Source organism: Rosa chinensis, chromosome 7 (assembly GCF_002994745.2).
Source record: "Rosa chinensis cultivar Old Blush chromosome 7, RchiOBHm-V2, whole genome shotgun sequence".
NCBI lineage: Eukaryota > Viridiplantae > Streptophyta > Magnoliopsida > Rosales > Rosaceae > Rosa > Rosa chinensis.
The window spans coordinates 424,464-444,856 of NC_037094.1; the positions used below are offsets into that span (position 1 = coordinate 424,464).

The 20,393-nt window shown below is 38.1% G+C and overlaps 5 protein-coding genes across 7 annotated transcripts; 2 read left to right on the plus strand and 3 right to left on the minus strand.

Moving 5' to 3' along the window:
* Window positions 1-534: 534 nt before the first annotated feature.
* LOC112179778 (pentatricopeptide repeat-containing protein At3g16610) lies at window positions 535-3,987 on the minus strand. 2 transcript variants are annotated; one of them, XM_024318259.2, is made up of 2 exons: window positions 1,351-3,987; window positions 535-1,088 (listed from the first exon to the last, which is right to left on the minus strand). In XM_024318259.2, the coding sequence occupies exon 1, from the start codon at window positions 3,858-3,860 to the stop codon at window positions 1,416-1,418; it is 2,445 nt and encodes an 814-aa protein (XP_024174027.1). In that variant the 5' UTR covers window positions 3,861-3,987; the 3' UTR covers window positions 535-1,088; window positions 1,351-1,415. The 2 variants fall into 2 exon arrangements, with proteins under 2 accessions (XP_024174027.1, XP_024174026.1); XM_024318258.2 differs by having other exon boundaries at window positions 1,347-3,987.
* A 2,728-nt stretch (window positions 3,988-6,715) lies between these two features.
* LOC112176523 (NAC domain-containing protein 86) lies at window positions 6,716-9,003 on the plus strand. The gene is made up of 3 exons (XM_024314491.2): window positions 6,716-7,014; window positions 7,180-7,466; window positions 8,525-9,003. Exons 1-3 carry the CDS (start codon window positions 6,858-6,860, stop codon window positions 8,885-8,887), a joined length of 807 nt encoding a protein of 268 aa, XP_024170259.1. The 5' UTR covers window positions 6,716-6,857; the 3' UTR covers window positions 8,888-9,003.
* Window positions 9,004-9,135: 132 nt separating this feature from the next.
* LOC112176522 lies at window positions 9,136-11,652 on the minus strand. Its single transcript, XM_024314489.2, has 5 exons — window positions 11,022-11,652; window positions 10,771-10,905; window positions 10,578-10,660; window positions 9,535-9,640; window positions 9,136-9,420 (listed from the first exon to the last, which is right to left on the minus strand). The coding sequence occupies exons 1-5, from the start codon at window positions 11,544-11,546 to the stop codon at window positions 9,304-9,306; spliced, it is 966 nt and encodes a 321-aa protein (XP_024170257.1). The 5' UTR covers window positions 11,547-11,652; the 3' UTR covers window positions 9,136-9,303.
* A 10-nt stretch (window positions 11,653-11,662) lies between these two features.
* LOC112176524 (organelle RRM domain-containing protein 6, chloroplastic) lies at window positions 11,663-13,967 on the plus strand. Its single transcript, XM_024314492.2, has 4 exons — window positions 11,663-11,931; window positions 12,211-12,279; window positions 12,409-12,515; window positions 13,676-13,967. Exons 1-4 carry the CDS (start codon window positions 11,700-11,702, stop codon window positions 13,763-13,765), a joined length of 498 nt encoding a protein of 165 aa, XP_024170260.1. The 5' UTR covers window positions 11,663-11,699; the 3' UTR covers window positions 13,766-13,967.
* A 92-nt stretch (window positions 13,968-14,059) lies between these two features.
* On the minus strand, window positions 14,060-17,032 carry LOC112176521 (protein REVEILLE 7). 2 transcript variants are annotated; one of them, XM_040510707.1, is made up of 7 exons: window positions 16,790-17,032; window positions 16,569-16,646; window positions 15,934-16,059; window positions 15,698-15,809; window positions 15,551-15,612; window positions 15,027-15,422; window positions 14,060-14,930 (listed from the first exon to the last, which is right to left on the minus strand). In XM_040510707.1, exons 2-7 carry the CDS (start codon window positions 16,581-16,583, stop codon window positions 14,292-14,294), a joined length of 1,350 nt encoding a protein of 449 aa, XP_040366641.1. In that variant the 5' UTR covers window positions 16,584-16,646; window positions 16,790-17,032; the 3' UTR covers window positions 14,060-14,291. The 2 variants fall into 2 exon arrangements, with proteins under 2 accessions (XP_040366641.1, XP_024170255.1); XM_024314487.2 differs by having other exon boundaries at window positions 15,934-16,065.
* Between the last annotated feature and the right edge of the window lie 3,361 nt (window positions 17,033-20,393).

The following is a 20,393-nucleotide window of genomic DNA, read 5'->3' on the forward strand; positions in this document are numbered from 1 at the left end:
GAAATCATCGACATGTAACTTTGTCACCAAATTTGATTAGCAATTATCGCCATGTCACTCTGTCAATTATGAGCTAATATTTGTTTTCATTCACATTATTCCTCTATTAAACCAAGTCAACATCATACAGAAGAAGAAAACAACAACAAAAATGAAATGAGGGATTCTATTGAGGTGGTTGTGATCTGATTAAAGTAGTGAATTATTCCTTCTATATTAAAAAAGCAGTCATCTTACTATAGTGCATGTGAAACTGAAATAAAAATAGAAATTCTAATTACCATAAACTAATCATGAAAGAAAGCGAGTAAAGTTTAGGACAATTATGTAGCTTGAATCCTTACACTTACAGAACTTTCATGGAACAGTGAGATTTTAGGTTCACTTTGAGCCCATTGGGGAGACAATAGCAGAAGAAATCATGATTAAAGAAAAAGGTTACAAGAAGAAGCTTAAAATACAGCACAGAGTAGAAGAATACTTATACATTAATCTATATTTATGTCACTCTTATCCTAATAAGCACCACGTTTTAGTTCATTAGTCTGACATTATTATAAGATATCAAACGAAAGGTACACACAGATGGAGGCACGAAGCAACCAACCATTTATAGGAGTAATGTCTAGTTCAGTAGCATTCCACATTATTATTATTATATTGGCATGATTGGTCTTTCTACTAAGGAAGGAATTGAATGTCTCGGCAAATAAAAGGCTCTCTCATTTGAAACCCAGGTCAGCAAGCACACAAAACGGACAAGATAAGAGTACTACTACTTTACAATAATACTATCTTCTTGCAGAAAAAGAGAGAGGCCAACATCTGTCACTTATTGGGAAGCTCATTGGATTTTCATTCTCTCTCAAATTTATGATGCATTATGACAACCCATTTGTTTACCAAGTCTAGATACATGATGATACAATATGATCTGATATGATAAAAACAGTATCAAGCACTCACCTACAGATTCCTGTATCCAGTGGACTCCGAGAACTTTTGCACGTTCACAGTGGATCATCGAGTCCCGAGTCACATTCCGAAAACTTTGAGTTCCTTCGTGTTGAATCTTCCCACTTTTTAAACTGCAAAAGGTTAACCTTACTTGTCTTAGTAACATGTAGACCAGATGAGAGGAAATGAGGATTAATGGTACCTTATGCAACACATTCAGGTGTCACATCCCAATATACTGCATGCTATTATTGGAAAAGTAATTTCTTAGCATGCTCTGAAGAAAGAAGGCAAATCATGCAATCTAAAGTAATCATAATTTGGAACATAATCTGCAACAAGTAGAACTCGTACAATGTAAAGGAAGTGCTCAATTAACCGTAAACAACCTGCCTTAGCAGATATCATATTGTCGAAGAGGTAGGGAGGGCACTGAATACTCCCATGCATTCTCTTCTTCACCAAAAGTCTGCACAACTGCAATTTCCATCACTGAAATGATGAAACCGACTCACATCTCTTACGGTTATCTCTCTCTTTGTAACAAGAGAGATGAACTTTATAGCGGCATGGCAATCACCACAGACCCGCAGATTTTTAGTAACAAAAATGGGTTTCCCCGGGCTCAGATGAAGAATTCCATAAGCAATGGCTAGTTTTTCACTATGATAAAGGAGGATCCTTTCTTTCTCCTCTTCCTCAACATCTTGGAGAACAAAACTATTTTCTGCACAATATCCCATCCTTTTCATGTCTACTAGCAGTTCCTCTAATTTTTCATGTATCTGAGCCGATTCAGGATGGGACTGATCTCCACCGAGAAATCCATGAATCACCCCATTAATCTCGACCCAACTACATCCTGGACTCTTCTTAAGGCCTTGATCCTTCTGTTTAATTCTGACATGCGCTGCATCATCCCATCTCCCAATAGAACTGTACATATTAGATAAGAGGACCAAATTTCCAGTACCTTCAGATCCTAGCCCTTGAACTTTCCTGGACACTTCTTCCCCAAGTTCAATATTATTGTGAACCCTACATGCAGCAAGTAGTGCACTCCATACTCGAACATCAGCCTCAAATGGCATGCTTTGAATGAAACTGTGCGCCTCGGTCAACAGTCCAGTTCGGGCAAGAAGATCCACCATGCATATGTAGTGTTCCATCCTTGGGGTTATGCTGAAATCTTGACTCATAGCACTAAACCAGTGTTTTCCTTCAGTGACAAGCCCCGAATGACTGCAAGCAGATAAGAGGCCAATGAAAGTCACATCGTCGGGCTTTATTCCAGCTGCCTGCATATTGTGGAACTGTGAAATTGCTTCCTTCCCAAGGCCATGAATCCCATAACCAACTATCATTGCATTCCATGAGACAGTATCCCGCTTGAGCATTCTGTCGAATACTTGCCTGCCTATATGGATCTTCCCACATTTCGAGTACATGTCTATTAAGGCATTACAAATTGAGGTGTCTGTAACAAAGCCATGAACAATTGAATAACCGTGGCCACAGGCCCCATGTTGCAGGGCTGCCAAATGTGAACAAGCCGGCAAAACACCTGCCATGGTTGCCAAATCTGGATCAATCCCAGACAACTGCATTTGGTGGAATATAAGCAAAGCTTCCTTTGCATAACCATTCTGCACACAGCCTGAGATGATAGCACCATAAGAAACCGTGTCTTTTGGATCCATTATATCAAATAACCTGAATGCATCATCTATAATCCCACACTTTGCATACATAGAAAGGATGGTGTTGCCCACCATTGTATTTAAATCAAAACCGGCTTTAATTGCATAACAATGTACTCGTCTCCCTCTACTCAGATCAGTTAGCTTTGTGCAAGCTCGGAGTATGCTCCCCAGTGTAACTCGTGTCAGTTTCCTTACATCTTTCACCACTATTTCATCAAACAATGACATTGCCTCTCTCATGGAATCACAGCCAACATATGCGCCTATCATCGCACTCCAACAAACCTCATTCCTGACACTCATTGCATCAAAGATTCTCCTCGCGTAAACCATGCACTGACATTTAGCATACATATCCAAAAGCGCAGTACTAAGTACCACGTCATCACTAAACCTCCTCCTCATGGAGTAACCATGTATTGCCTTCCCTTGGCTCAGCCTCAGCGCATTAGCTTGCGCAACTGTGGGAAGAACCGCAACAATGGTAGAGGCATTCGGGGCAGTTCCCGCTCTCTGCATTTGAACCAGTAACTCTGCAGCGTCACCATAAAGACCATGAAGCGAAAACCCAGCAATCATAGCATTCCACGCCACAACATCTTTATACAACATACCATCAAACACACTCTGCGCAGCTACCAAGTCTCCACATTTTGCGTACAAATCAATCAAAGCAGTGCAAACATAGACGTCAGAGTCGAGCCCAAGTCGTTTCGCATGTTGATGAATATCTTGACCAACATGTAGCGCCTGCAAACCCGAGCATGCCTTGAGAACAAAAGGGTACGTGTACTTGCTTGGTTTAACGCCCAGTTCGAGCATGCCATAGTACAACTCGATGGCTCGTTCAAACGGTCCGTTCCATGCATAGGCTCTTATCAATAGGTTCCAAATAATAACATTTGGTTGGGGAATTTCGTCGAACACTCGGCGTGCGACCTCAACTTGATTACAGGCCATGTAGAGCCGGGCTAGTTTTTCAAGTAGAAGAGACCTGTCCTCGATCTGGGTATTGTCTTTTATAACAAGTTGATGGATTATCTTGGCTTGAGCGAGAGATTTATATCGAATGCAGGCTTCAAGGAGATTTGTGTAGTTACAGTAGTAGTGAAGAGGGTTTGATGAGAAGGCTTGTGCGCGTAGAGTTGTGAATTGGTCAATAACATGGCGACGAGGGAGTCGGCGACCGCACCATAACATCTCCTTGTTTTGGTGTTACCCACTAATCTGTTGACGCTGCCTCCTACTCGTAACCACTAAGAGGGCGTCTTTACTAGAGGAGCACTGAGCCTGCTGGTACAATGATACACTTAAAACAAGCGTACTAATTTAATCCTACATTCCCACAATGTCAATTGATATAGACATCTAGTATAGGAACTTGTGACTTAACAATTGTGAAAAAGATAACTCATACAAATGACATGTTTCCTTACGTGAAATGTGAGGGAATGATTACGAAGTAAAACTGTTCTTACGTTTAATAACACATAAGGCCCCTTTTGGTTGACCGGAATGTTATGGTGAGAAAATGAATTGTACTAATTTTCCTTTCAATGGTGGAATAGAATTGATTTAGCATTTCCATTTGTGGTGTTTGGAAGGATTCAAGACTTCATATTAGAAAATGGTTTGAGAGAATTAATTTGTTAATGATTTTCCAATAATGCCCAATCGAATTAAATATGGAAGATTAAAAATGAATGAATAGAGATAGGAATTATTAATTGACCAAATTTTATCAGGGGTTAAACAAGTAAATTTTCAATCCATTGAGTAGGAATTAAAATACCACACCCTAGTGGCACGTTTATTGTGCAAAATATATTAAATAAGGGTATGTTAGGAATGAAAAATTTAGGTGTTGAGTCAGCAAAATAAAAAAAATAAAAAAAATCCAATGTGGCAACTGAGTCATAACACTGCAATTAATAAAAAAATTCATCCGGACTGCATCTAATATAAGCTGTGAGTTTTGGACTTAGATCTAATTAACTCTTAAAATAATCATAAATCAGAGACAACTGGAATGGGAGAAGAAAGGAATCGGTATTGATTCCGGAGAAGTTGATTCCTAAACTCATCTCCCCCATTTGTAATCAAATTCCTGAGTATTCAGGAATCGATTCCTTATAAAGAGGTGAGACCTACACCCATTCTGATTTCTTCATGTGTTAGTAAACGCATGAATACTTTTACCCGGAATCATTCCAATTCTTTTATGTGTTAGTAAATACCCTGTCATCATTCTCTCCCATTCCAAGTAAGTAAACATGCCCTAGATAGTATTTCTATTCCGCCTCTTTTATGGAATTGAACTCCGGTCAACTCATTTATTTTACTTTCCTTTCCAGACTTATGACTTAACCAAACACGACAATTTAATTTAATAGAAAACTATTTCACATTCCAGATTTGATTTCCTGGCTAACAAACGAGGCCTAAAGGAATTGGAATGATGTCGGGTAAAAGTATTCATGTGTTTACCAACACATGAAGGAATCGGAATGGGTGTAGGTCTCACTTCCTTATAAGGAATCTATTCCTGAATATTCAGGAATTTGATTACGAAGGAGGGAGATAGGTTTAGGAATCAACTCATCCGGAATCAATACCGGATCCTTTTTTCTCTCATTCCAGTTCTCTCTGATTCATAATTATTTTTCATTCTAAGTAAGTAAACGTGCAAATTTGGGGTGAATCATAATTGAATTGCTATGCTAGCAAGAATAAAACATAAAATAGAAAGTAAAACGAAAACAGAAAGCTATTTTTTGGGTTTTTGGTTTTGTAATCAATAATAAGAAAGCTAGGAAGGAAGTACTCCTCACCACTAGACAATGACTACACCTATGATGCATTTACTACCATGTTTCAATTCATTCGGATCCATAATTACATTGTTGCATTAACTACACCTATGCTATAATTACATTGTTAGCACATGCACTATTGACTGGTATATTGTGTCGGTCAATAATTCCACCGTAATATACATAATTGCATTGTTACATTGAACACTTGCACCAGTAGATTAGGTGAAAAATATTTTGATCTATTGGTTAAGTTGCATGATTCGATTAAGTCTGTATCTACCTTTCCCCTCCAAATCTCCAATACAAACACTAGTTATAATTGAAGCTGAAGAACAGTAGAACCCTGATAATGTGAAGATTTGTCTCTTGTAACATCCCCCAATGAGTAAAGTAGATATCCTCGATTTGGATTTAGTAATAGCTGCTAGTAAAGTAAAAGAAAAGAGCCAGACAAGAAATGAATCTAGCTACCGGTACTCTATATATATATATATATATATATATATATATATATATATATATATATATATATATATATATATATCTGAAAAGGTGAACCGGTAGATGTCAAAGAAGAACCTCTCTTTTTCCGAGCACTTTAGCAAAATAGCAACCAATAGCAAGATCTGGTAAGAGATCGCTGTAAGCTAAAGACATGAAAGGGATAAAAGGGGAGGCCTGTGAAAACAAAAGTGAAGCCATGGGCATGCCAAAGACCAAAGTAAGATGGCTAGCTAGAGAGTTTGCTGAGTAATTATTAGGTATATATGAAAGTAAGAAAGCTAGCTAGCTATCTCAGTATATATTCCTGGGTCAATCATCTCATTCTTTAATCATCCATACAGGATAGAGTACGTCAGCATAAATAGTTGGATCTATGTAATACATATTCTCCAAATTTACGCATATAGGTACGTACAAGTTTTGAGACTGAATAAATTGGTACTTTGACCCAAAAACTAAATAAATTGGTACTAAGATGCATGTTTTAGTTTTATTAATTTCAATAGTATATTATTCCTATTTATATATATATACACACACACACACACATATATATATATATATAACTAGTTAATAATTGGATTTGAATGTAGTAAGAAGAACGTTTGTCTAGAATCTGGAAAAGGTAAAGTGAGAGGCCGGCCAGGAGGAGGAGTGAGGAAGAAATACCCAAAGACAAGGGACTTTGAAACCTTTTGTTTGTGTATAAATGCATACAATCACCACAGCGCACATATATAATAGTACAACTACTGCAACTAGCTAGCCAGCTCTTGATCCAACAAGAGTGAATAAGAGGCGGAGCAAGCTAGCTAGCTAGCTAGTGTGTAAAGGAATCACACTTCAAGCATTTATCCATTGATCAAGCGATATAAATATGGCTCCGGTGGGATTACCTCCCGGATTTAGGTTCCATCCGACGGATGAAGAGCTTGTGAATTACTATCTGAAGAGGAAGATAATCGGGCAAGAGATTGAGCTTGATATCATTCCGGAAGTTGATCTCTACAAATGTGAGCCTTGGGAATTAGCAGGTCTAGCTTATCTTCTTCTATACATTAATCTTTCTCGATCACTACTAGCTACTCTACTATATGTGTCTACATCTTAACAATCGCGTACAAAAGTTTTTATTTAATTTGCTAGGTAACTAATCAAGCTAGCTGATGTTGTTTATAAATTGAAACTTACGCATGCAGAAAAGTCATTTTTGCCAAGTAGAGACCCGGAGTGGTACTTCTTTGGACCCCGGGATCGGAAATACCCAAATGGATTCAGAACTAACAGAGCAACAAGAGCTGGATACTGGAAGTCGACTGGCAAAGACAGGAGAGTCTTATCCCAGAATCGAGCCATCGGAATGAAGAAGACGCTGGTTTACTACAGAGGCCGAGCCCCTCAGGGCATTCGGACCGATTGGGTCATGCATGAATATCGCCTAGATGACAAGGCTGACTGCCTCGACGACACCTCTGCTGGCATCCAGGTACGTACGTATAGGTACATTAATTCTCTCCAGGCCAGTATTAGAGTACCGTTGATCATTACTTAGTCATTATGCATCATCGATCATGTGCAGAAGAACTATTGTATCTTAAGAATTGTTTGTTCGATCATGAGTCATGTTCTATTTGACTTGAAAAGCATCAAGTTCAAGCTACTTAGCTTGATGAGCAAGTGAGGAAAGCATTTCTTTTTCTACTGCTTTCGTTTTTGATTTCCACCTCGATCTTCTCACAGCGTGGGACGCAAAAGCAGGTTAAAGCTTATGCCCGATTAACTAATCTGTATATCTATTAAGCAAACATCAATTCATTTGGAAAGATCGGAGATGGAACAGTACCCATCTACATACATATCTGTCTAGGAATATTGAAAAATCTATATATCCACGAACGTAAAGCTTGCATGAGTTGCATGGAATGTTTAGTAGGGCCTTTATCATTACATGTTTCTTAGTTCACTTACTTTTCTTTACTATATCGACCTATTATTATAAAGAAGGCAAGGCATAAACAAATATTCGTTGCTTGCACCGGTGGTGATCTCTTCAATATTACCAGCTGCAAAGTTGAGTTTACCTAATGAGACAAAAGTACAATCGTCCGTATGATTCAGATTAACCCCTTCTCAAGCTTCTTAATGAATTGTTTAACAAGTGTACATGAATCATCCAATATCTATCTACTATTTTTAGTCTGTCATTGTTTATATGATCAAGATTTGAAGATTCTATTAATTGCTAAAACTAATGTAGATTATTCAAGCCACAAAAAACAAAGCAGCCTCTCCTCTTCTGCATCACTCCCCACTTTCATTGTGTAAGAAGGTGTCGGCGACTTTTTACTTTATTCCAAAGTCCAAAACCATAAGCATATTTCATCTAGCTTCAATTGTATTATATAGATTAACAAATAGACCAATTTAAGTACATTAAATACTAATTATGCTGTTAAGAAATTAATTTGGATTTGGCTTCCAACATGGTATTAGGTACATTTATGTCTCTATTTCTGTTGATGATCGATCACTAAACGGATGCAGGATTCTTTTGCATTGTGTCGCGTGTTCAAGAAAAATGGAATATGCGCGGAGATTGAAGAGCAAGGAGGGCAAAGTAGCACTAGTGATGTATCGCTATTAATTCATGAAAGATCATCACAATTATTAGCAGCAGGAGTTCTACACCATAACGATCACTGTAGTATTGAAACCATGTCACCGGAAAATATTCCGAGGGCATCGTCATCGTCATGTCTGCAGGACTTGGAGGAAGAAGATAAGGACGACTCGTGGATGCAGTTTATCACAGATGATCCATGGTCTTCGTCTAACACGCCAATTAATGGCACTACAGCTGAAGTCGACCTCTCTGAGTCTCATGCGGGTGTGACCTTCACAACCTAATCGTTCACTATACAAAGATGACTTCATTTACGGGAGAATATTGCTGGATTGGTGGTAAATAACACTTCCCTACAATAAAAATGAAAGATACACCATTTAAAAAAAAAAAAAAAAAAGTGTAGATTAACTATTTTCAATTGGTTTGGTTTGGTTGGTGGTTTCTTCAGACTCAGATGAATCACATGACTAGTCTAGAGATTTTGATGTTCACCTCTTTCGACTGAGGTGCTTATTTTGGGTGTTACTAGTGGAATAAAAGCACATATAATATGATGTAATCGTTTACTCTCCAATCTATACTTGACAATTTAAGTCAGCAATTGCATTTGTGTTGACCTTCTTGATTCCCATATCATTAATCTCACTTAATTTCACCAACTAAATTAGGCAGAGAGACCATCATTTCGACCAACATGTTATCCTGTACATTTTCCAGAGCCAGCAATGATTGCTCGGCCAACCTTCCACCGCTCGAATTCTGCGGATCCTAACATAAAAGAACTGGCGTTTCTATGTCCACCGCCTCCAAATTCCTGAGAAGGAATTGTAAAATGCATTAATTACCTTTCAACTGAGTATCGTATATGCTATATGCCCTATTTAAGAGGCAGGAAGGAAAACCATGTGCGAGTGATGAGGCAAAGAACCTGTGAGATGAGAGTTGTGTCTTCACTGTCCACACTCCTAAGGCTTATCTTTAGCAATTCGTCATTTTCGAGCTCAGGGACTATGTATACAACAGCTCCAATACCCCTAAAGATAATTCCAAACAAAAAGAAATGCTAAGTGAAATGGAAGGAAGGATGATGGAGCAGACACCTATAATATACGCAATCAAACAAGTCGGTGTTTTTCCACAAAGGAACAATATAAACCAGAATCAACAAAAAATGACAGGAGGTGATGAAAATAGGGATGACTTGCAAAGAGGAAACCAAATTCAAGGATACGAACAATGCTTTTGCAGTGGGCAACCTCATGAAATAGAAAAGAAAACAACGCCCCGTAAAACTAACAAAAGACCACACGTATATGAACCTCTCATAACTGGGCTATTGTCCAACCTTATAGCTTTTGGGGTTTCGTGTCATAAAGAGTCGGTGTCTTATTATGAGTTCTGTGACTTCTGCCATCTGAAAATTGTAGTCTTGTTGGAGTTTAGCATTGCGTCTCTTTAGTATTGTCCTTAATCTAAGTAGGAGTTTATGAATTGGAGTTTTGTTTCTCCACAGGGAGGTTCTGTAGACTTCAACAGTTCAACTTTAACTAGAAAGAATACTTATGATTATGAAATTTCTGAATTCCGAACTTTCTCATAGTATAGTTTGATTTAAACCTAATCAATTGTTCTCTATTCAATATATATTGGAAGAAAGGACAGTCTACTGCAATTGTAAGAGTAAAAATGCCTATAAAAGAAACTGAAAATTGCCTCCTATATGAGATACATTTGGCTATATTTACTTGTGGCTTATAGTTTCCAGCATTCAACATTGTTTGAGCATGATACTTAAAAAGACTAGAGAGTAAAACACATGGACACAATCAGCAGCACTTAGAGGTGCCACAACATCAATAATGAAGTAATGAAAAAAAGGGCATAAGATGAAACAGGTTCGGAAAGGTTTAAGAAAAACAAGTGAGCAAAATACAAATCCCAGAGACAAGTATCTAGTTCATAAGTACATACCTTAAGTTTAGGCTGCGGCTTTTAGTAGCCAACTGATGTCCGAGTTCACTCCTCAACTCTGATATAGAATCTGCATTGACAGCCTACACAAGCAGAACGATAGGATTATGCATTCCTAACCAAATTCATCTAAACTAACATTCCGGGATTTCTAATAAATTTCCCATCTTTTCTAATGTAATGAGTAATGTACCAGGCAATGACCAAAAGCTCCACCTCCAAGTTTGATTTCATAAGCCTGACTCAGAGCTTCGTCTATCAATTTCTGCTTTTCTGATAAGCTCGCCACTCCTCGACTAATCAAACACTCCAAGTCCAAAGAAAGCAGCTGCCCAACAATCACATGTATTATATATATATATATAAGAGTTCCAACAAACTAACTAGTAACACTTAAACACTCTCATTGATAATGAAGGAAGGAAGGAAGGAAGGAAAAAGTACCTGTTGGAACAGAGCCGGGTTCAATCCGACGTCGTACTGCAAGTTCAAATCTTTGAATCCGCTACTGAAAGCTTTACTATCAGGAAGCCCCCACCGCCACAAATCCCCATCCTCAATATACTCAAACAGCCTCCTAACGCCGTCAAACCTCGCCGTGTCGCCGCCGTCAATCTTGCCCCTGAAATAGTCGAAAGCAATGGTGGCCCCGCTCCTGTTCATGTCCAGAACGCTGGTCACGTTCTCACCGCTCACTCTTCCGATCGCGGTCTTGTGGTGGTCCAAAACGACGACGTTGGGGACCTCGGCAGAGACCTCCTGGACAAACCCAGGTGGGCCCACGAAGTCGAGGAGGTAGAGGTCGCCGATGTCAGAAAGAGGGAGGCTTTGGGTCGTGACGGGGCTGTAGACGGCGTTAGGGAAGAACAAGGGTTCGACGGACTTGGCTGAGAAATAGAGGTGCGCCGCCAGAGCAGCAAACGCGCCGTCCGGGCAAGGATAGTGGTACAGCACCGCCGGTTTTCTCATCTCCAACTCAAAAGTCTCTTTTCACTTTGGGTTTAGTACTAGTGACTGAGTGACTTATATATATTTACCCTGGAGTAAAATAGTAAAAGACAGCAATGATACTAGGTAAACCCCTAAAAGGATAATACCTACTTTTTTTCATTCATCTGAGAAATGGCGACGACCGTTGTGCTCCCAAGTGCTCCAAGGGCTTGGATTGATAGCAGAGAGACCCAATTTGCAGAGCACAAAGTGGGCTCTGTAAATTGTGCTTGGCAATGGCACCGCTGCCTCAGTTATAGGCTTTCGTTTTCTACTACACACAAAAAGAGGAGCTTTTTACCACTGGCGACTTCTTCTTCTTCGTCATCTTCGTTTTCTCCCAAGACCAAGCTCTACGTCAGTGGTCAGCTTTCTCTTTCCCTTGTAGATTTTAGTGTTCACAATTAAATGGAATTGCAACTCTGGTCTTGTTCTTGTTGGTCCAGCAAATTAACCCATAAAGTTGAAACTACTTTTGTGCAATTTTACATTTATGAAAAGCACCATACTTCTTGAGGAGGTTTATAGGCGTTGATGGACAGCTTAAGCATTTGGGTTCAGGGTTTAGTCAGCACTCACTATTCTTAGATAAGAAAAGTTGAACCAAGTTATGACAAACTAAAGGCTACTGCTTGACGTGCAGGGCTTTCGTTTCGTACCACTGAAGAAAGTTTGCGAAATGCTTTCCAAAATTTTGGACATCTTGTAGAAGGTGAGAACAGCAAAGATGTTCCTTTTCTTAGTTCAGTTGTGCTGCTTATAGTGTCTGCTGCTGTAAGATGTTCTACAGGAGTTAAGTTTTTTTTTTGTTTTAGAGAAATAATTTCTCTTCCTGTTGCAGTCAATCTGGTGATGGACAGGATAGCAAATAGGCCGAGAGGATTTGCTTTCCTCCGCTATGAAACCGAGGAGGAATCTCAAAAGGCTATCGAGGGAATGCATGGAAAGGTAAATCTAAAACCATCAACAATAACTAGGAAGGAAATGTGAGATTATGTGGAAAAAAAAAAACCTATCTATATGTGTTTATAACACTGCTTTGACCAGTGGTTGCATTTTAAAAGGGAGAGTCCTTCTAGTTGAGGATTTTCAAAGGGAAAAAGCAATTTCTAATGCATATACCTACCCTGTTGACAAAGCTGGCTTGCTTGACAATCTCATTCTACTTAATGTATGTATGTGTCTGTGTGGCATTATAAATGGCCCAAATTTGTTCAGGTGGGTACACAGCTCGGTTGTCATTAGTGTAATTTAGCTAAGATATCCTGTTTCTTCTTCTGTTCTATGCTTGTCGGAAAAAAAAAAAAAAAAAAAACCAGGAATTAGAGGTACTAGGGCCTTTAACTGTTTTCAAGGCTGTTGGACCACCAGGGTATTGAATATGAGTTAATAGCAATGACTTGTTATAATTGAAATCATGCCCTGCTCTGATGTGATATGTCATCATGTTTGCTTAGGCTGTCCTGACCGTAATGAGATTAAGAGATTGGCGTTAGTATCTCGATGTTAGGGTAGGATCACTCCTAGGACTAATCTTCTTGCCTGAACAGTTTGACATGGTTTGAATTGGAAATATTTGATTTTTATCATCTTGATCCAATCTTTCATACCTTCTCTTCACAGTCATTTATTTTGAGCATGTATTTGACGACGTTTGTGTCCTTTTTTGACTTCAGAATGGGTAGGTAGTGAACTGATAATTTCCAATTTTCCGTTGAGACTTCAAATGTTCTGATTTCTTATCTTCAGTAGCACATAGCTTATGATTAGCTCATTTGTAATCGCATGTGATGATAGATCACTGAGACATGTGATATTCCAGTAGTGTTATTGAGGTTGAAATGAGTGTTTCTTAGAAGAATTCCAGTAGGAAGAGCACACTTTTCACTTTAGGCTACTGGAACCACCATAGATAGGATGCAGCAGTCTGCTTCAGGACCCCAAATGTTTTGATTTGGACCATGACTTCTTTTTTCGTACAACACAGAGTGGACTGAATTATTTCCATATTAATGCTCTTATATGACCTCTACAACTTTGATACATATGGAGTGGCTTTAAGCAGCCAAAACAAAGAGTAACGTTTCTTCTCTATTTTATTGTTACAGTTTTTGGATGGCAGAGTAATATTTGTTGAAGAAGCAAAGCCCAGATCAGAGCTACGACAAACCCTCAAACAAAACCCAAGACAGTATTAAGGTTGTAGTGTAGAGTGTCCACTTCTGGCCAAGTTCTTCTTGTATACCAATTGATATGCTACCATAAATGGTATACTTGGAATTTGCAGTTCAATAAGAGAAAAGCGTGTTAGATTATTCTTCTTGAGTGCTGATACCATGGTATAATTCGGTATTGCAGTTCTCTTTATCTTGAAAGAATGTCTAAGGTTGTACTCTACAATTGTTCTCCGTCGGCTTCATACAAATTTTAATTACCGAGCTGTCCTTGCGTACCGAGTTCACAGCTCGATTACAGAAAATGAGACCACTGTATACCAAATTGAAATCTAATCATTTTAATTTCCTCGAAAGAATGTAAAGAATGAATCCGGAATGAGATACAAAACTGATGTAAGATTTCAAGAACTCATAGGACTGATTTACGCTCTAATGTTGTGAGTCATTCAGCTACTTCTCAGACGACTTATTCCCTCTAGTTATTAATCAATTATCAATCAATATCATCACGTGGGAAAAAAACAGAACATTCGTTGTGAGAAATAAATTATGAGCAAACACGAGCCCTTTGTCTGTCCCTCATCTCTTCAGATACTATCACAGATGAGTTCCTGTTTGTATCTGCTAAACATCTTTTGTATGGTACAAACCCCTTCCTTGAATTGCAGGGCACAACACTACGAGCTTCTTCACATAAAGAATCAATTGAACTAACTGACCCATCGTTTGAACCAGCGCAAGATCTTTCCTTCTCTTTCAATTGTTCATCAACACGAGAATCGACACGTATGACCTGACAAAATGGTAGATTAACCCACCATGGCAAGGGATGAGGAGCATCGGGGTTGGCTTGCACAGACTTGGGGCTCTCATTTTGGTGTTCCGCCCTGTCAATTGTGGAACCACATGCCAAAGAATTCCAATTACTAACTACTCCACCAAGTGACAAGCGTGTGTCCGATTGATCCCATTGTAATGGTTGACCAAACTTACCACACTCAATCTCATAATTCTCTCGTTTGGCCATGGATATCGACAGAGTACAATCCTTGGTATCAGGAGGAGATTGTTTATGCAGGTCTGACACCAAAACTGTCCTTCCAAAAAGCTTAATGCTAGTGGAACCTCCCACTGTGGCTGCATCTCCTTCAGTAGTTGAAGTGTACTTGGAAGCCGATTCATCTTTCTGGACATACATAACAACACAAGGGTGACACCACAGTCAGAATCCTAAACACCATACAGGAGTAAAAAATGAAAATAAAGAAAGTGTTCGCCATACCATGGAGAGAGGTTCGTCCAAGGTTGAGTCGGCAGGTGGCATAGATTCTTTTGCTTCTTCAAGGGATGAGTTGGAGGTTGCATAGTCATTCTCTTTCTCAACATGGGATAAGTTGGTTGATCGCATGTCAGTGGTACATGAAGTTGAAGGTGGAGATCTGTTATACTGGTCCAAAGCTGCAGACCCAATTACATCAGAACCAGGTACAGACAATACTGAAGTGGGGGATTCTTGGCCTTTCTCAGCAACCGAAAAATTTGGCGATGGTGACCTCCTTTCAGGTGATCCATTGAGTTTACGTGGATAAGGATGCATAGGTTTCCGCTTAGGTCGTGGAGGAGGTATTTCAATTGGTTTGAGTGAGCCTTCACCATTTCCAGTTGACTCCTTAGCTACCTGCAGTATTGTACGCAGACATGTTAACTAATGGCGTGGAATCTTAAATGTGCAACTCAAAAATTTCGAGGTCATCTGTACATGTTAGGTAATAGGAGAATTAGGTCCTAAAGTAAAGAGCACTAAACCTTAGAGAAGAACTTTTGAGCATGACTTCGTATCTGAACTGCAGTTTTGGTGCCTACATGTTCTGTACGTAGATAAGACTAACTTCAGCAACAGATATAGAGTTAAAAAAAAGATTACAAGACTAGTTTTGGCTGCACTGAATTTACCTTCTATTTGACGCCAACCTCTGCCATACAATTTCAAGGCTTCAAGGAACTTCTGATGTTCTTCCTCAGTCCATTTTTCTCTTTGTTTTGTAATTGTGTAAGGTTTCCTGACCTGTAGAACCAGGGAAAAACAGAGGAGTTAAGCCAAACTTGAGAAAAATACATAAATTTGGGAATAAGAACCAAAAAAACTGAAGGGTCCTGAAATGAAATCTAAGCAATGGGAAGAAAAGAACCTTAAGTGCCTGGTCATTGCCAAATGAAGAAATGTCCTTGAGTTCCGTCACCAATTTTGATTGAGCATCGCCTTTTGAACTGCAATTGCCAGCTGCAACAGAGGCGTTTGATCCCGTGGCTTCACTCTGATCCTATGTTCAAATAAAAAGTTGGGTTGATACTTTTCATCCAACATAGTCAAACCCAGTGAAGAACTGGTGTTCATAAGTACACAATTCAGTTGTGATGCAAAATAATCCTGCATGAACTTATATGAGATGACCAGCCAACCAAACAAGCGCGTTTCTCACTAGAAATCAATCCAATCATACGACACCACACGCTTTTAAGTGAAACAATTAAGGCCAAAACACAAACAGATTCAATGGGGAATAAACTAATTACTGCTGATCTGATGGCATCTATGTGAACATGCATCAAATTAATCATCATAAGTTGTTCTGGTGATAGAGTACACATATAGAACATGGACAAAGTAGTCGAAAACAAAAACAAAAAAAAATAGAAACTTAGATGCTTTAGTGAGATTAACGGTTCATTAACAACAAATCGAAATCAAATTAAGGAACTGAATCAAAATAAAGAAATTTAAATTAACAGAGAGTAAATGAAGCAATTGGATGTACACACACACCTCGACAAGAGCCATCTCTATCTTCCCAGAAAAACACAGCAAACTCGTCACTCCAAAGTATCAACTCTCAATCCACACCTGTTAATCGAAACAAGCTTCCATTAATTGTGAGATGGAAAAACCTATAAATAAATAAAAAAGGAAATTTTCCTTTTTTCGTTTGTTTCTTTTTTTGGAAGGCCTTAGCTTTATGTAGACCATCAGATCAATGAGAAACCTACCTCAACAACGTTGTGCGGAACTGAAAACAGACTTGTCTTGTCTTGTCTTGTGTTGGTGAGTAGTCGCCGGCAAACTGAGACAGCTCAGCTTCTGGCGAGCAGACGGAATCTGATTTCGGCGACGGAGATCGAGAAAACAAAACGAAGAGCAGAAGAGAAGAGAATGAATCCAAATCCGAATCCGAATCCCAGAGAGAGAGAGAGAGAGAGAGAGAGAGAGAGACTTGATGAGAGTAGAGCAGAAGGGGATATTGATTATGAGGAGGGTTATAAAGAAAGAGAAAGTTAAAGGAGGGGACGCCACGTCAGAGCGTATTTTTCAATTTGGAATTAATTTTTTGTTTGGCATCGAAAAATCGAGAAGGGACTTCACAAGCTTGTGGCTGAGGACGCAAGACACCCGGCACTTTCTGGTGCTCTGTCTCCGACCTTTTCGCCTTTTTCGCTCTCCTCTCTCTCTCTCTCTCCTGCCATTTTCATTAATATATCCTGCCTTTTATTTATTTTTGTGGAACATAATAATACTCTCTATCTCTATCTCTATCTCTATCTCTAGTCTCTAATGGGAATAAGGAGGAGGCTGCTTACTATAATTAGATTTTATTTTATTTTTATTGTTTTTCTTTACTCCAGAAAAATTATATTGCCCTGAAAATTCTGAGCTAACTGCTCCTGCTAGTTCTACATATCGGCCTACAGTTAGAATAGCTTTAGTATATTTTTTATTTCTCAATTTTATCAGTCTACAGTTAGAATATCTTTAGCATATTCTTTATTTTTTATGTCTCAATTTTATCTGAAAAAAAATTTAATTTTTTTACTCATTTTAGCAGCTATATTAGACTTCTAAAAAGCTCTTTATTTTAATCTTATAACTTCTAAAACAAAATATATATACATTGTTTTTGAAAATATATTCTTTTGGTTACAATAAAATGAAATAATTTTGAATTAACATAAAAATGGTATTGTAGAAAGAGTAGCTGAAAAAAAAAGAAAAAAAAAAGAGAAAATATCTAAGCCACAAGGTTTCAAGGAGAGACAAAGAAGGGTGGGTTGGCCAAGGCAGAGACCAAAAAGTGCCGAATGGTGTCGCTTCTTCAATCTTCTTCCTTCTGCTGAAATGGTGGGATATAGATGGATGGATAGAAGAGGTGGATTTGATACTTACCCAAAATAGAGACGTGTGAGGTTTTATCCTAAAATAAATTTAAAACAAACAAATGGGTAAGAGGTAGCTGGCCCGCACTAGAGTCTATCTGCGCTTTTTGGACACCTCGGCTGCCCTTTTCTTCCTTCCTGGCTTCACTATTTCAACGCCACGCCCTCACCCTACCCCACTTTCTATCTTCTCTTTCCCCTTTTCTCTTTTCTTCTTTCTTCTTTTCAATAACCAATCAATCACTTATTTCTGTTTTCTTTTTCACATATTAAAAAATAAAAGTTTTTTCGTTAACTTGATTTTTCTATCCACAACGATGATTTAGGACCTAAATGCAATTATTTTTCACTCTTTTTATTTTGTATTTTATTTTTATCTTTTGAAAATGTGCTAACATGATAAATAATATAAGTGATCCAAATTTTAAATGTTATTAAAAATAATTTTGGCTACAAATTTGAAATTGTGCGTCGTCTTATGTTTATGTGATCGAGAGATCTTAGAGCAGCCCACTCAACAGGTCACTATTATTGCTGCATGTTTTAGTTATTATTATTATTATTATTTTTTGGTCAATTTAATCCAATTAATTGCTCAATCTTATTTTGTCGTTAGATCTATTGATGTGTCAGTCTCTTATATTTCAAGTGAAGCTATTAAAGCTCTAATTTGAGATTTAGAATGATGGTCAGTATAAGAGTGTTATAATTGCGGTTGGTATGTATGTAATTGCAGTTTTATAAAAATGAAACTTGCTTTGATCCAAAAGAAACTTGTTTGCAAAGGTTCAGATTCACCATCTTAACTTATTTGTAATATATTTGCATAGAAAAAAAGATAATTGATCTGTCTTATTCAATCCATTATATTTCTACAAGATTTTTGTGATTGCAGATGGCTACATATAATAATAGAAGGTGAAGTGGAGGCCACTAAAAATAGAGTAAGGCCTATAGCCAGAAAGATATTAAGAAAACCAAATAAAAAAGCTTGAAATTTTGCAACCACAAGTTTGCACATCGTTCTGGAAGTGCTGAGTATTGTAAAACAACAAAAGACGTTGAAGTTGAACTGAAAAGAGTGATGCACATGTGGCCCCAAAAGGCCGAAACCCGCACCAAATCTAAGAAGGAGATGTAGGGAGCGGATCGATCTCTCTCTCTCCTCCTCTAATCATAAGGCCAAATAAATCATGAGGCCTTGGATCCTTGGAGTCGGAGTGGGATTAGTGATCACCAATTTACCTACTTTCTTCTCACCTTTAGTGTGTTAAAGATTATCTCTTTCCGATATGTGGAACAATATTATTGGAGTGGGATGGATGTGGCATGTACCTACCCTTAACTTCCCAACACCACTCACTAGCTCTACTTAAGGCTGTTAATTCCAATACGACTCAAAATCCACACGAAATAAAGTGGGTTAAACCCGCATGATTAAAAAGCGGGTCAGTCGTGAGTCAATTCGCCATGACCCATTGGGTCGGTCACGGGTCAATCCGCTAACACGACTTGAACTCGTATAAACCGATTATGCTATACTTTTTCTTGAAATATTTGACGTTAGGAGTATTTGATCATAGGATTAGACAATTTGAAATATTTTGCTTTTATAATTATTGGATTTAATTAGTTATGAATTACATATATAATTATATATTCTTCGTCTTGTAGAGTTTTTAGTAAATTTAATAAATTTATGCAATTTTTTTAGTTAAATGAGTCGCTTAACCCTTAAATTAGTTATTTTATCTAATACGACACGACCTATTTACTAAATGGGTTAAGCGGATTGGAAACGGGTGACCAGTTTAATAAATAGGTTGGGTTTGGGTTTAAATTTTTGACACGATTATTAAATGGATTGAGTTTAGGTTTGTATCTTGCAACACGACAATGTGACTTCGGTTGTGTTGTTTTGTATATAGGGACACAATTCTTTAAACCAAATATCTCCTCATGCAATTTTGGAGACTGAATCCTTCATGAAGTAAGTTTATTCTCTTTGTTACTCCCATTAGGTGTGGCAAAGTCAAAGACCTAATTTCACCTTCAAATGAATATCGGCACCTAGGGGGATTATCATCTAGACCTTAGATAGGAAAACTAACATATGTTACTCGGTTCGTATCACCTTCAAATGAATTTTGTTTTGTATCTCCTCCAGTTTGATTCATTTACCTTGACCTGACACGAACCCAACCCGACACGACCCATTGACAGCCCCAACTTTACTCACTCACACCTCTTAATCAATCAAATATATATATATATATATAGGTGTAACCGTGTGACTATGAAAGTAAAAGGGTAACGTTATAATCCGCTCATCAGGTTTAACACGTTATAATCCGCTTACTTAATAAGTTGTAATAGAATAAATAATCTAACAATTCAATATGTTAAAAAAAAATCATATATAATTGTGGAAGCAAGAGAGTAA

Excerpts from the sequence above, each read along its gene's own strand:
- LOC112179778 (XM_024318259.2), bottom strand. The coding sequence starts at position 3,860 with ATGTTATGGTGCGGTCGCCGACTCCCTCGTCGCCATGTTATTGACCAA.
- LOC112176523 (XM_024314491.2), top strand. The coding sequence starts at position 6,858 with ATGGCTCCGGTGGGATTACCTCCCGGATTTAGGTTCCATCCGACGGAT. Across the intron at positions 7,015-7,179 it reads TGAGCCTTGGGAATTAGCAG|AAAAGTCATTTTTGCCAAGT; the intron begins GTCTAGCTTATC and ends TTACGCATGCAG. Across the intron at positions 7,467-8,524 it reads ACACCTCTGCTGGCATCCAG|GATTCTTTTGCATTGTGTCG; the intron begins GTACGTACGTAT and ends AAACGGATGCAG.
- LOC112176522 (XM_024314489.2), bottom strand. The coding sequence starts at position 11,546 with ATGAGAAAACCGGCGGTGCTGTACCACTATCCTTGCCCGGACGGCGCG. Across the intron at positions 10,661-10,770 it reads GAGCTTTTGGTCATTGCCTG|GCTGTCAATGCAGATTCTAT; the intron begins GTACATTACTCA and ends CTGCTTGTGTAG. Across the intron at positions 9,421-9,534 it reads ACACAACTCTCATCTCACAG|GAATTTGGAGGCGGTGGACA; the intron begins GTTCTTTGCCTC and ends ATTCCTTCTCAG.
- LOC112176524 (XM_024314492.2), top strand. The coding sequence starts at position 11,700 with ATGGCGACGACCGTTGTGCTCCCAAGTGCTCCAAGGGCTTGGATTGAT. Across the intron at positions 11,932-12,210 it reads GACCAAGCTCTACGTCAGTG|GGCTTTCGTTTCGTACCACT; the intron begins GTCAGCTTTCTC and ends CTTGACGTGCAG. Across the intron at positions 12,280-12,408 it reads TTTTGGACATCTTGTAGAAG|TCAATCTGGTGATGGACAGG; the intron begins GTGAGAACAGCA and ends TTCCTGTTGCAG.
- LOC112176521 (XM_024314487.2), bottom strand. Across the intron at positions 15,613-15,697 it reads AGGTTGGCGTCAAATAGAAG|AACATGTAGGCACCAAAACT; the intron begins GTAAATTCAGTG and ends ATCTACGTACAG. Across the intron at positions 14,931-15,026 it reads TGGACGAACCTCTCTCCATG|AAAGATGAATCGGCTTCCAA; the intron begins GTATGGCGAACA and ends ATGTATGTCCAG.